General features: G+C 38.0%; 2 protein-coding genes across 2 annotated transcripts; one reads left to right on the top strand and one right to left on the bottom strand.

The window, feature by feature from the left end:
* Positions 1 to 304: 304 nt before the first annotated feature.
* LOC141439251 (uncharacterized) lies at positions 305 to 5,825 on the bottom strand. The gene is made up of 8 exons (XM_074103483.1): positions 5,716 to 5,825; positions 5,017 to 5,383; positions 4,190 to 4,321; positions 3,453 to 3,559; positions 2,885 to 3,046; positions 2,340 to 2,554; positions 1,399 to 1,510; positions 305 to 473 (listed from the first exon to the last, which is right to left on the bottom strand). Exons 1-8 carry the CDS (start codon positions 5,791 to 5,793, stop codon positions 351 to 353), a joined length of 1,296 nt encoding a protein of 431 aa, XP_073959584.1. The 5' UTR covers positions 5,794 to 5,825; the 3' UTR covers positions 305 to 350.
* A 4,025-nt stretch (positions 5,826 to 9,850) lies between these two features.
* On the top strand, positions 9,851 to 12,847 carry LOC141439250 (cyclin-dependent kinases regulatory subunit-like). Its single transcript, XM_074103482.1, has 2 exons — positions 9,851 to 10,063; positions 11,059 to 12,847. The coding sequence occupies exons 1-2, from the start codon at positions 10,005 to 10,007 to the stop codon at positions 11,279 to 11,281; spliced, it is 282 nt and encodes a 93-aa protein (XP_073959583.1). The 5' UTR covers positions 9,851 to 10,004; the 3' UTR covers positions 11,282 to 12,847.
* Positions 12,848 to 15,320: the final 2,473 nt, after the last annotated feature.

Below are 15,320 nucleotides of genomic sequence, written 5' to 3'. Positions count from 1 at the left end.
TATTGTTCCTTTCTAGACACTGCCTTAGCGTAGGTAAAGTCGAACACATGGAATCATGACCCTGGGTGGAACCTTTGTGCTCCTAATGTCATGTTGACATCTCATACTTTTGTCAAGGAAATCATAGAGAAATTGATTGTTAAAAGGTTCCACCCTGGATCATGATTTAATTTGTTCGACTGTAACTACATAATCACACAATACACGCATTTAATTCGTCTATTTTAAAAATCCTGTAAACAGGCACAGTTCTTCTGTCTTCTTAAATTAGTTTATATTTCAATAATCAAATATTACGATAGCATAAATTAAAAATTTGTCTAACGTTTATTTCATATAAATTATTATTGTTATATTATCCCTTCGTCCACGAGTTCTATTAATAAGTCTGTCATCTTCTTCCTGCAAGTTGCGTTAGAGGTGGAAACAGGCGTGACGGTGCAATCGTGATGCGTTGGTACTACCTCGCTCTCCTGCAAAAAAAAATATACTTGGTTCGGATAAGTATTTAACTAAATGTAAACAAAACAACCTCAATTTGGTGTCGTAAATATTGAATTATCCCCATTAAACTATCTAAACATTTATATTTCTGTATTGAAATGGACTAGTCTAGTTTGTATTACAATGATAGATAAGTAAGATGTTTTAAATCCTTGAATGTACGAAATCTGGCAGCTGAAGTTTGTTTACATTTAGTTTAATACCATCCAAAACAAGTATAGTAATCAACAGTGTTGATAAAATAGTAAAAAGCCGCGGTGGACTAGTGGTTAGACCTATGACCTCATAAGCAGAGGACCGAGGGTTTGAGCCCGGACTCGCATCTGTAATAGTAGGGGAGCCCACGATGCTAAATCGGGATTTACTCGAGCGTCATAGAGACCTATTGGGTTGCGAAGCTTAGATCATAAGAAGAAAAAAATGACATATAATATATACCTTTTCATCGGTGGGGGAATTGTTATAGATTTTCAAAAATGTAAAAAAAAACTGTTGCATGGACATGCTCGAGCGCGTCAGATATTGATATCATCCATGTCCTACGTATTTTTAAAAATGTAATACAACGCGCGAGCCGAGAGAGCGAAGCGAGCGTACCGCGGCAGCGGCCGGCGAAGTGCCAGAACCGATATGGTAGCGGATATACCTAGGAATTTCATGATCTGCCTAAACATCACTAGGCAAATCGTTAAACGGAATGAAATGAAATGGCGCCATTTCACGATATGCCTAGGAATTTCGTGATCTGGCGGATGTTACGATCGGCCGCCGATATAGATATCTAATATTTAATACGAGAGTGAGAGGGACGGTTCACTACGATCTTTGATTTTCGAATTTCGTATTAGCCTCAGTAGCAAACAGGTCAACAATCTCGCGTCGTGGCATACTTACCTTAGCCTGATAAAGGTTGGGAGCCTCGTCACTGTCACAGAGCATGATCGGGTACATGTCCAGAGCGACGCCAAGCCCGAAACGTCCACCCCGCTTGAATTCCTCCTGCAACCTACAGACACAGAAAACTTGATAGATAAACGACTTGCCACGTTTGCCAATATGGCAAGTTCCCCTGCGACTGAATAGTCTTCTTCTTTAACGCATAATTTTACCCGCATATCTACTACAAGTTATGTAGTTTCTTAATGACATGACTGGTATGTGTTTTTACAGTAGAACGTTGTTAGTGTTGCGTGTCGGTGTGATGGGGTGACAAATAAAAATGACCAAGTGCGGGTAGTTCGAAGGACTCATGCTGCCAGGTAGACTTGACACCCTACACTAATACACTTCAGTCTACTCGTGACCACGGACGGCCAGTGTGATGTGGTTGAAACGTCGAGGTAAATTACTCGTGTGTTTTAGCGTGATAAGTTGATAAGTCCCGTTTGTGGTATTTTGACTATAGGGAGACTTAGTTTTTAGCTATGGGAAGTACAACTACCAATGTTGTTGCATATGTTAGTTATCAAGATACTGTAGAATAGCAGAGCAAGGCACTGGCTTTGGAACAGAGCCCTGGCTCTAATTTTTGAGGTTTCACAATTTTGTTCGAAATCAACTTACTTTTGGGCGATTATTCGAGACGCTTGAATAACCGTCACATTTTTCTGGACACATTTCTGTAAAAAATGGCCGAATATATCAAATTATCGAAAACGACATCAAAATCTACAGCCAGTACGTGAAATGTGTCCAGAAAATTGGGGCGGTTGAGACACTCGAATATTCGCTCTTTTGCAATTTATCACGAGTGTAATGTACTTAACGGTGTACTGCTACTGCTCTGTGTAATCACTTGATGATTATGACAAGTGGAGTAGAAATTATACTCTTACATGTCACCCAGATTATCTCGGTTAAGGTTCCCAGTGAACACAGTGTCCTCTTCGCTCAGCTCCAACAGTCGTTTATGCAGCTCCTCGGTGTAATATTCCAGGAGCGAGGACAAGTGCTCGGCCCTTTGGGAGCGGTCTAGACACAAGTAGAGAAGGTAGCCCAGGTCCATAGCTGGCGACGCGTAGCGGGCCAGCTGGAAGTCGACCATGAACATCTGGAATGGCATACTGCTGTGTACACTTTGGAAGCACTGTAGAAGGATGCTAGTCCTTTTACTTGAATGGTAACAAATTCACCAAACAAAATGCAGTACCTGTGTAATAGCAATTCGGAAGAAAGTACTGTTTAAGAAATAAATAATTTTATAGCAAATGAAAATTATGGAAATCGATATACATGACATATGAAATTCGGACAAGCTATGCAGAACTTTTTTATCACTCATTGATAATGTTTGAGTGACAGATAAATGTGATCCCATTTCTGTTTATTCGGACAAAACAAACAAGATATTATCACCAAGTGGTAAAATAGGTGCCCTTACCTCTGCAATATCACCATTGACATATCTGAATAGCAGATTGTTTGTCCAGCAGTCTCCGTGGCAAATGACGGCCAGGGGCTCACGGGGCGACACGAGGTCTACCATCATTTGGAAGAAGTTGTCCTCACTGACGAAATCACGGAACTTGGAGAGGTAAACATCCTTAGAATAGAAAATAATTAAAAGAAGCCATTCACTACTGAAAGAAATGCTGTAGGTATAGGAGTTGACATTATTTCTTAAATTACAATGGCTGTCTAACGATCTACAAAAGAAGTGGTGTTGATAAACAGTTTTCTTTTATTTACGTACTCGTATCTGTTTCAGAATAAAATTGATAAAATCGCTGGTCGGAAAACGTTCGGGAGATAAAAGGCGAAAGGAGAGGTTGACACCTGATTGGCATCAAGTAGAAACATAATCCCCCTGCCCTCAAAACGTGCCCCGACTCTCATGTCCCAATACAGGATCAGGAGGTCCCTTTCTTAATGAGAGAGTTTGAGCCGTGTCCGTAGTTCTGTGTCAAATTTCCAGCAGTTTGTGTTGTGATATCTTGATGATGTGGTACCTTGTCGTCGCAGTCAGCCAGTCCTTCCTCCACCATGGCCAGAGCATTCCCTGTCGCTTCACGGTAGTAAGCTTTGTAGTACTCTTCGTTTTCACCAGCAAATAGCACTAAAACAACATAGCAGGTGTAAGAAGTAGCTCTATAAACTGTAGACCTCGCAAAATGTCTGAAATATAATATCAAAAATTCCGTACCTCTAAAGACAAACACAAGGCTCTTATAAGATCACTTTATTCTCCGTCTGTCTTTCAGGAAAGCGTGGAGAAAGCTCCCAAATCACGCGCGACGTGGTGGGTATCAAGATTAAATTTATATATCAGGTCCACCCCTCGAAGCAGTAAAAAACTTCTATTCATTTCATCATTGGAATACTAGTTAGGTGTTTGAAGATAATGAGCAAAGTGCAGTGAGAAGAGTAGCTTAGTTCTCTTGGTGCTGTATAAGTAAGTACCTAGGCAACCGAGTTTCGTGCCGAGATTATTTTTGACTGTTGAACTTTAAGTTACTTAACAGAATTCTGCTAGAACACAAGAGCGTTTCTTTTTAGTTTTTAACACAGTCAGGTTTTCCATTTTTTTTGCATAAACATAATTTTTAACTGTTATGTTTTTTTATACATCCAATCAGCTAAGCTGTTACTTTTGTTAATCAAAGTACCAGAGTGCCGGAGCTATTCCACTGTTCTAATTCTAAAAAAAAAATTACCATCAACATGTTGAACTCATTGTATCATTTACCTTCAGAGATTCCATCCTGAATGTTCAGTAGCTCGTAGAAAGACTCAGGATTATGATACTTCATGGCCAGCGATAGTGCGTGGAACTGTGAGAGATTCTTCAAGACGAAGTAGCATTGCTCTATAGTGAGACCTTGAACAATGGAACATGGTTTTGTTTTATTTTCGGTAACCATACTGGTTGTTAAAGTGATTGGTTACACCAATAATTATTAAGAAATTAAAATTCATATATCTCTAGAACAACTGAATATACCTGATTGATAACTCTGATGTTAACGCAGAGCACATGGCAAACGCACGGCATTATAACAGATGTTTTTAGGAATCGGCTGAAATAGAGGTAAATCGCGCGGAAAATATTGCCAGGCGGATAAAAACTCAAAATAAACAAATACAAAGGTCCCTGAATAGAAATTTATTCCATTCGGAAGTTGAGACCTTAGGTTCGTGGGGGCCCAGCGCAAAAAATATCTTTAAAGAATTATCCAAACGTCTCTCAGATACCACAGGGGACCGTAGAGCTGGCAGCTTCCTCGCACAACGTATCAACATTGCTAAACAGCGAGGAAATGCTGCTAGCATCTTTGGGTCCATACCGCGGGGGGATACTTTTTCAAATTTCTTTTAGTTATAGTTTAGTTATTGGTTTGTTTTACTTTTATTAATATTTTTAAATTAGTCTAATTTTAATTTATTATTGTGTTCCATTATTTCATTTAATTGAAGCTAAAGAACTAAGATAACCATTAAAATTCGTAGACCACTTAATAGGTGTAATAAAATAAATACCGGGTGTAAATTGTAAACATAATACAGCCAAATTACCTTGCCTCCTATCTGGCATTAGAAAGCCCTGCTGCTTTAAGTCCTTCAGGATCACCAGATCATTCTGCGCCAGATAACACTTTGGTATTGCTTTGAAAGGATTCTTAAGCTTCCATTCTTCCTGGAACTCCAACAGGGCCGGCCAGATTTTATTGTAAAAGGCGACCTCGTTGCAGAACAACTCGTCGCTCTTAAAGGCTTCTCGACGTAGGATGCTCTCGGGTAAGCATTTGTAGATGATGGAACCGGTCCACGGCTGTTCTGTTTCGCAGGATGCGTCTGCTTCTAGATGCTTCTGGGTGCCCTTAAGCTCGATGCGGTAGACCATTGAAGTGTAGTTGTCACCTCGTTTTGTACCTGGGGCACCCTGTAATAAAACTTAATGAAGACTTGCTCACGAGATTCTGGCTTTTCGCAGAAAATGTTTTTCTCAGAATGTCTCATTACCCAACTGTTTCATATGGACGAACGTTTTTTCTTCTGAAACTGTAAACTATTCAGGATATATTTCAGGGCTATTCTGTAGCCATATTTATTAGGTTAGGTTGGCTTTATAACAATCCTGAAGTTCAAGAGATGTATTTTGTTGATATTGCTGTTCCCCTAATTTATTCCAAAGATTAATTATTGAGACAGAATCGGTGTAGTTAAAATGTGACTAATTGACTGCTAATGTCTTAGTCTCAAGAAGGTCCTCACCTCAAACTCCAGAATGGTGACATCGGGATAGTCTTCCCTGAGTAGACCCTGCAGGAACTCCAACGTGATGTTACTCATGGCAGTAGGAAGAGGAACAACTGAGTGGAGCGAGGGTTTAAACCAGTTCAGTGGGTGGCAATGGTGACTAGGATTTAGGAGGTTCCATGGACAAGTTTAGGACCAAAATAATTTCAAGACTGTACCAGCATTGAAATAAAATGAAATGAAATAAAATATTTATTTATTGACAATAAAAATAATATGGTTACCTAGATAGAAATTTAATAGGTAAAACCAGACCTAGGTCGCTGATAGATGACTTACCTACTTATTAAGTTATGTCACTTATCGTTTTGCTTTTAATGATAAGTAAGTAGGTATGCCAATAATTGGCATCTCGAAAGAGACATACTTAGGTCCGGTGGATGCGAGTGGCGTGTTGTACACTCTTTACCGGCCTAGATAATACCGACATGGAAAAACAGGGTCGGTATTATCCGGGCCGGGAAAGAGTGTCTCCCTTGTCATTCATTGTGGCATTCTAAGGGGGTGGCATTGGTGCAATAACGGACGTATATTTTTTTGGGTTCGAGTGGCCTAAATGGTCAAAGCCAAAACTTACACTTACTTTTACTTGGTACTTTTTTTAGTTTTAAATTATATATGAGGCCCTTTATAGGGCATGCAGTCGGGAAAATTTCATTATGGACGACTAAGAAGGGAGGGCCCGACATTGCCGGACTCTTACCGGCTAAAAAACCCGGCTGCACGTCCCCAAACTCCCTGGACCTTAAGTACTCATCATCATCTCAGCCGTGGGACGTCCACTGTTGGACATAGGCCTTCCCCATAGACCTTCAGTTGCTTCGGTTGGCAGCGGCTTGCATCCACCGTGAATCCGCGACTTTAACCAGGTCATCCGCCCATCTCGTTGCTGGACGTCCTACGCTGCGCTTGCCGATCCGCGGTCTCTATTCAAGAACTTTTCGGCCCCAACGGCCAACTTTCTCCGTGCTATGTGTCCTGCCCATTGCCACTGCAACGACCTAATTCACTTAGTTTTGCCGGTGACCCTTGTTCTTAAGTACAACGGGCTTAAATACTTGGAGCTTAATTACTACGGGGAGGAAAAGGTTGGAGGGGTTCCGCTAGTGATGGTGATAAATGAATCAAAATAATATCCCAAATTCTGTCCCACCATGGCCACCTCACACTCTCCCGCGCTTTATTAAACTGTTACAGCTGGGGTCCGCAATTGGATAATGCGTCAATTTATCAGCCGCCTATCCAAGCATCTTCCTTGCGCAAGAGTCGCCGTGACGCACATTCTAATGTCATATGAATCTAAACATTAGCTGAGGTAAAAGTACTATTTGTCGCTACTTTTTTAACACCATTACTTTTTATACAACGGAATGTTTAAACTTTTCATCCAGTTTTTATTATGGTAATTAAAAAAAACGACCAAGAGCGTGTCGGACACGCCCAAAATAGGTTCCGTAGCCATTACGAAAAAAATAAGTAATATTTTTCAGAGGATTTCTTATTTTATACGGAATCTTCCAAGTTTAGGTATATTTTATACCTTAGGCTGGTATTTACTCATAAACTACTAATAATTCTCAAGCAAACTTATCCGTTATAGTTTTTCTTGAAGGTTTGATATACTAACTACCATCCTGAATTTTTTCAAATTTTTCCACCCGCCGGTTTAGATTTTAAAGGGGGGGGACGCTCGGGTTTAATGAAAATTTGCACTTTAAAGTTGAATATTTCGCAAACCAATCACTAAATCGAAAAATCGTCTTAGCAAACCCCTAATGGTTTATAAGACCTATCCAACGATACCCCACACTATAGGGTTGGATGAGAAAAAAAAATCATCCCCAGTTTACGTCTATGGGAGGTACCCTAAAAAAAAATATTTTTGCATTTTTTAATGTACCATTTTGTCGTTTACATACATATCCGTGCAAAATTACAGCTTTCTAGCTATGACAGTCCCTGAGCAAAGCCGCGGACGGACAGACAGACAGACAGATATACAGACTGACATGGCGAAACTATAAGGGTTCCGTTTTTGCCATTTTGGCTCCGGAACCCTAAAAATTAGCAATAGCATAATATTAGCATAGTACTCGTAAACTATGCTTATTTCTGATGACAATAAAATAATATGGTACCATCGAGCTGATCTCATGATGGAGCCGAAAGCTATGCACTGGAACTCTAAGATACAAGTATAACCCAGCCGTGTTTTGGCTTGTCAGAATCGATTTTGGGTATACTTTGACAATGGCATTCAGCGCCGGCCCTGGCGTAGACCAAGAGGAACGGCCGCTCTAGGCTCCAGGTGGCAAGGGTTTTGGCAGTTTCCGGTGCAAAATAAAATTATGATGGCACCTTTTGAAAGGCACGAAAGCGGTGCAGGTTTTTTTTTAGGCTGGAGCCAGCGCAGTGCTGATGGTATCTGGGGTCTGATGATGGAGCAGTCAAGCCGCTGTTTACCAGCCTGCTGAGCCTGCTGAGTATTACTTTTAATTACCTATAGGTTTTTTTTATTATTATATTTAATGGGGAGGAAAATTCTTTCAAGTACCTACCGCTGGGTTCGGGGAGGCTCACGCCAGTTATGTAGGACTCCGTCTCCGCTCACCCAGACAAGAGATGTCGCTACTAAGCAATCAAATTATGATTGGTTTTTTGTATTTTTTATTTCAATTCCAAATTGGTTACTTTTACGGGTATCAGTGTTTTGTTTCGGCGTAGAGTGGCGAAAATACAAACTGAGACCTGGATGCACAGAAAAACCTGAAAAAGAGACCATATAGATATGTATGCATAGGAAAAATTCGTGTCTAGATTCCTGTCCAGCGGCGGTGTAGGGGTTATAGCACGCAGCACGGATTGCTGAGGACCTGGGTTCGATTCAGAGCGCTGGTCTCTTTTTCTGGTTTTTCCGTGCATCCATGTCTTAGTTTGTATTTTCGATATGATTTCACGGGATAGGTACCCGAAAAGTAACAAATTTGGAGTTGAAATAAAAAATACAAAAAGACTCCAAAAAACCAATCATAATTTGATTGCTTAGTAGCGACATCTCTTGCCTGGGTGAGCGGTTGGTTTCGAAAGAGTGTGACGTCTCTCGATGAGAGCGGAACATAGATGTCGCTAGTGCTCCTGCATAAGTAGCGTAGTAGAAATAAGCAACCTGGGATATGTATGCATGGGAAAAATTCGTGTCTAGATTCCTGTCCAGCGGTGGTGTAGGGGTTATAGCACGCAGCACGGATTGCTGAGGACCTGGGCCCGATTCCCAGCGCTGGTCTCTTTTTCTGGTTTTTCTGTGCATCCATGTCTCAGTTTATATTTTCGATCTGTCTAAAGCTAGGTACCACAAACTTTGGGTTAAAAAAAACCTTTCCCGCTTTACAGATCTACTGAATAATGTTTCTCCATCGTATTTTGTCGGGTAAGTTCGTTCGTTCTTCAGTAAGTACCTAAGTTGAAAAGCAAGATAAATACGAACTTTGCCGCGAAAATACGATGACAAAACATTACGACTACATTCTGCAAAATAATAATATACTGAGCGGCAAAAAATCTGGCCCTCACAAATGTCATGCAGTAATAGGTAATTTTGTATGTAGTGGCCCAAATTTCGTGCCGCTGCCGCGCTGAGTATTAATTTAATTAGTATAGGCACCCATCACTAACCCAAGTCTGAACTATTTTTTTTTATTTTCTGACTAACCAACCAGTCTCTACGTTAAATTCCAAAGAGGCTTAACTGAATGAAATACAATACAAATAGTACAACGTTCCCTCAATGAATAATAATAATACGTTGTACTATTTATATTGTATTTCATTCACTAAGAACAAGTGGAACGCATACGTCAACGTCAAAGTCACATTGACGTTACATCCCCCCAGAATGCCGCATCGTTCAAAAACTATAAATAAAGTTTACTTTCCCATTTTTTTAGGAAACTCAATACGTGTATTTAAAAACGGAAATTAACATAAAATGTAATAAATAATTTAATTTTGTTTGAAAATACATTAACTTCCGACATATTACTTTTGGTTTGGTAACTCATGGGGAGGTTTCAGAGCACAGTTGACAGATTTGGATTTGACAGTTGCCGGTCGCTTGTAAAAAGTTGAAAGTGCAAAACGAAACGAATATTTTCAATTGAATTGATTCTGTTGAAGCTTTCGAATTAATACAATATAGAAATCGCAATAATTATTTGCGCGTAAACGCCGTGTAAGTTGTGTTTAAGATGCCTGTGGATCAGATCCAGTACTCTGAAAGATACAATGATGACGTCTACGAGTATAGGTGAGTGGAACAATAATTATTTCATTGAAAAATTTACATAAATTCAAAGTGTGAACTAATGCAGTAATAAACTTAGCACCTGTGATTGTTAAAATATTCTGATTACTTAGTAAATTAGGTAAAAATCATTGACATATTGCGCCTCTAGAATTTCGCTTCGTGGCCCTCGTATCCTTGAAATCCGATAATAACTCCAAAGTTACTCCAACGTCATTATAAAATCACAAGATTTTTCAGACCTTTCCAAAGAAGTTATATTAATTTTGTTAAAGAAAACTATAGTGTCCACATCCATATTTAAGTTAGTGCCTTAATATTAACAAAATGTCATCCCAGCCTATATACGTCCCACTGCTGGGCACAGGCCTCCTCTCAGAACAAGAGGGCTTGGGCCATAGTTCCCACGTGGGCCCAGTGCGGATTGGGAACTTCACACGCACCATTGAATTGCTTCGCAGGTTTGTGCAGGTTTCCTCACGATGTTTTCCTTCACCGCAAAGCTCGTGGTAAATTTCAAATGTAATTCCGCACATGAACAAAATGTATTCCATGTAAATACCCATAAAATCAATCACCATCATCAGTAGCATCTTCATAATCTGTTCTAAGGGATTTTTGCAAAATCAATTGTTATTTGTTGTATAATTGTTATATAAGAAAATGTTTTTAATTAGAAACTACTTATTATATTTTTGTAATAAATGAGTAATATTGTTAGCCGCTAACTAATTAATAATTAATTGACTGGGGCATTTCATGTTTTATGTAACTTTTAAACATCACACATTTTACATAATTCTTAAGTAATCAAGCAACAATGAAGTTCATCATAACTAATCATAAGTCTTATATCTTGTGCGAGTGAAAAGCAATGTCTATTTTTAGGGACTGTCTAACACAAGCATAAGCGCAGTTGTGTGCCTTAACAGCTTGTTGCATTGTATTATGATAATACCATTATTAACAAACTTAAATATTTTTCTCTTTCTTTGCAGACATGTCATTCTCCCACCAGACATAGCACGCCTCGTCCCCAAGTCTCATCTAATGACGGAGACTGAGTGGCGCAACCTTGGAGTCCAACAGTCCCCTGGCTGGCTCCACTTCATGGTACATAATCCTGAGCCCCATGTTCTGCTCTTCCGACGACCTCGAACGGATATCCCAGCACCAGTCAATGGTTTAGATGCTAATACTAATTCTACAGTGAAGGTGTGATAGTTATATTTATTCCTAGTTGTCTATAGTTGGTGTTGCTTCATTTTAAGTCTTCAAGCGTGTTTATTGTTAAAGAGGCTTCCAAAAAGTATTGCTCAGTTAAAAATTGTTAGCAATTAAACTGTCAAATGACAGTGATTCCACTGAATTGTCTGTTGCTCATTGCGCAATCAAGATATGTGCCGCATACTTGTTATCTGGCAATACACGCGATGAATAAGGAAAGCTCACACCTCCCGCTCCTGCATAATCATGGGTGGGGTCGGCTAGTATAGGGTGATTTACACCATTTTGATTAAACATTGTAGCGTGTCGGCATCTTGGTGTCAACCGACCCTGATCTTGTTGTAGTAGCATAGGGCAAAAGTATCATTGCTGGTATTTAAATGTGTTGACAGTGAGAATAAGGAGTAGATTATACTAAAACCCAGCTATACTTTGTTTGATTTAACATTAAAAATATATTTTCAACACAATGAAAATGTTACGGAAAGTAATGTTGATTTCTTCATTTACAAACTTAGATTAATTAACAAGTGTGTTTATCTTTTTTTAAGTTTAACTTTAAATTTTTAATAATTAATGTAACAAAGTATAGGAAGACTTAATGAAGCATACACGCATATTTTATGTGTAACTTTATTTTTAACCTTGGGGCTTTGAAATAATTAATGTTATCACTTCATTGAGAGACTTAATTGATAAAACATTGATTAATTTGCAGATCTAACAAATTTCGTCACTAATTAATTACAACTCTTATTTGATAACTGAATTAATGGACAAATATTGTAGTTTTTATCGCACTCTTAGACTGAATATGTCAACCTATGAAGTACTCTCATTTGAGTATCCAAATCCATGATCCAAAAAAGTGATAGTTGGTTCACATCAGTAAGTAACTGAAAGGAAGCTGCTGCAGAAATAGTACCTATATTTGAGAAGTCGGAAAAATTTAAGATTATGTATTAGTTTTTGTTGAGCAAAAATTGTAAGAAACACAAAAATAAGGAAAAGAAAGTATTAAAAAAAAGTCCATGAATCATATATACATGATATTGAGTACCTAGGTTAATCAACCTTTGTTTCTGTTAAATCTAGGAAACATGGGGTTTTCCAGAAACATAACGGAGCTAGTAAATGATTATTTCAACGAAATTGTTCCAGCTGTTTCCGAGATACCGAAAATAAATACACAATGAAGATTTACTTAATAACCAGACTAACTAATTATTTATTAATTGGTATTAGATAATGAATTAATGGCATTTCAAAGTTCCAAGATTTATTGTTACTATGCATTAATACATGATTGTATTCCTATATTTAAACTTGTTAATGACTGAGTAATATAATGGCGTATGCATTGTGATAGTTCCACGTCTATATACTTAACAATATTGCCCTCGCGACTTTCAACAAATATATTAGCATATTCTTCAGTCACGGGAGTCGCAGTAGTATGAATTACCTGAAAACTGTGACATACTTGTATCTTAAAGTGATTTTTGAATGATCCTAGCTTGCTAGTGAAAATGGTTTTTTTTTTTCGTTTTTTTTATTTTTTTGTTGAAGAAAGCAATGGTTAAATCTAATCCGTCTCTCGCCATGCTTGAATGCTAAAGGACCCAGCATCTATATAGTTTCACTTAACAGGTTCACTGTCCTATGAATCATCCATGGATTCATTAACACAATTTTCTCCGAAGGCATGTGTATGTTGATGATTTGGTTAAATTGGAAACTAACTTTTCATATTAGAAGTATGCATTTAATGTACGATACGTGAAAGAAAATGCGCTCTTTTATGGGGATTAAGAACCTGTTAATATTTCAATACTTTCAGATCCGAAATATAGATTTGATAGATATATTTTATGGGTCAGATTAAATTCCTACTATATTTTATTGCTAGCGCAATATGTTAAGTTTCGCCACTTCCCATCTAGAGACAGTTAAGCGACAAATTAAAAGCAGCATTGTGCTTGTTGTCTTTTGTGTGCCTTGTAGTGATAATTAAGATTTAACCAAAACAAAGTGGTGTTAAAAGGTGCGAAAGCAATTAAAGTTAGGGCTTCTTTATCAATAAAACTGAGAAAATCTACTTAAGTTGTTTTATTAAAGAAACAAAAGACTGCACAGTAAGAACACGAAAATCATAGAGACACAGTGCTGCCATCTATCCACAAATATGAAAATAATGAACGATGGCTTCGAGGCAATTCAGCCAAGATTAAAATTTTCTGCCAACAATTTAACACTCCCACTAAAATTTTACATTATAGGAGTAAAACATATTTTAACTTAAATATTATTGCAGCTTATTCATTATTTGTTCTCTTAGAAAAACCAAAGATTGAGTGGGCAATGGCTTTGTTAATATATCAGCAAGCTGATTCTTACTTGGGACATAGGATATATTTATTAACCCATTCTCCACTTTCTCTCGGATAAAATTGTATTTGACGTCTATATGTTTGGTTCTTTTGTGAAAAACTGGGTTATTAATTAACTTAATGGCGCTTTGATTATCAACATATAGCTTAATACAATCAAATTTTTCACCCAAGTCCAATAACAATTGCTGTAACCATAGTATTTCCTTTGCAGACTCGCAGGCTGCAACAAATTCTGCTTCGGTGGTAGAGAGAGCAATGGTCTTTTGCTTTTGGCTCAACCATGTTACTGGCCCACCATTCATTAAGAATATATATCCAGTAGTGGACTTTCGGGTATCCACATCACCTGCAAAATCAGCATCGGAGTACCCAATAAGATCATTGCTTTCTCCATACCTAATACAAACATTTTTTGTATTAACTAAATATCTAATCACACGTTTCACTGCATTAACATGTTGTTGACTAGGATTATTAACATACCGACTCAACATGTTTACCGCATATGAAATATCAGGTCTGGACACTGAGCATAGAAATAACAGTGAACCAATAGCTTCCCTATAAGGGAATTTCACAGCAGTTTCCTCAAGACTTTTACATATAACAACATTCGGATCAGCAGGAGTTGATGCAGGATTGCATTCACTCATATTAAAAGTTTTAACAATTTGATCTATGTACTCTCGCTGATGTAAACATATACAGTTATCAGACTTTAACACTTCTATGCCTACAAAATATGACAAATTCAATTCTTTAATTTTAAATGCCTGTTTCAAGAAACTAATTATTTCTTTAATTATCTTTTTACTTGATGATATTATGAGAGCATCATCAACATATATTATCAGTATAACCTTGACACTTTCAACATTTCTAACATATACACAGTAGTCAGCTTGTGATTGAACAAAACCATATGATTTTAAGAATTCAGTAAACTTTTTATTCCAACACCTTGATGCCTGTTTCAACCCATAGAGTGACCTATTTAATTTTAATACATTACTTTTGTCAATAAGCACACCATCAGGAATTTCTAAATAAATTTCTTCTTCAAGGTCCCCATTCAAAAAGGCTGTTTTGACATCAAATTGTTGGATTTCTAGGTTATACTTGGCTGCAATGCTAAAAATAATTCTAATTGAGTCGTACCTTGTGGTGGGGGAAAATATTTGCTGGTAATCAATACCAGGGACTTGACTGAACCCTCGTGCACATAATCGAGCCTTGTAACGGTTTATCCTTCCATCGTCACCCCTCTTGATGGAAAATACCCATTTGGCTGTGAGTGTTCTCTGTCCACTTCGCTTCACAGGGGTCCAAGTCTGATTCTCATCATGAGCATTTAGTTCTTCTTTAACAGCTTGCAACCATTCATTCTTCTGCGAACTCTTCATTGCCTCATCAAATGATGATGGTAATACAAATTCCACTAAATTGGCTTCAACATTTAAATTTGTCCTTGATCTCAGATTTCTTGGTTCACATGGAGCATTATCGAGGATCTGTGATGGTTCATAATCAGGATCATCATTGTTACAGCTGAGCATACTTTCCTCATTCTCATTCAGTGAGTTTTCATTTAAAGAATTATCACTCAATGCAGGATCGTCTTCGAGTATGACTTCAGAGTT

The sequence above is a fragment of the Choristoneura fumiferana genome, chromosome 20 (assembly GCF_025370935.1).
Source record: "Choristoneura fumiferana chromosome 20, NRCan_CFum_1, whole genome shotgun sequence".
Classification (NCBI taxonomy): Eukaryota; Metazoa; Arthropoda; class Insecta; order Lepidoptera; family Tortricidae; genus Choristoneura; species Choristoneura fumiferana.
Note: the sequence above shows the minus strand (reverse complement) of the source record. Positions and strands in the feature narration are given on the sequence as shown.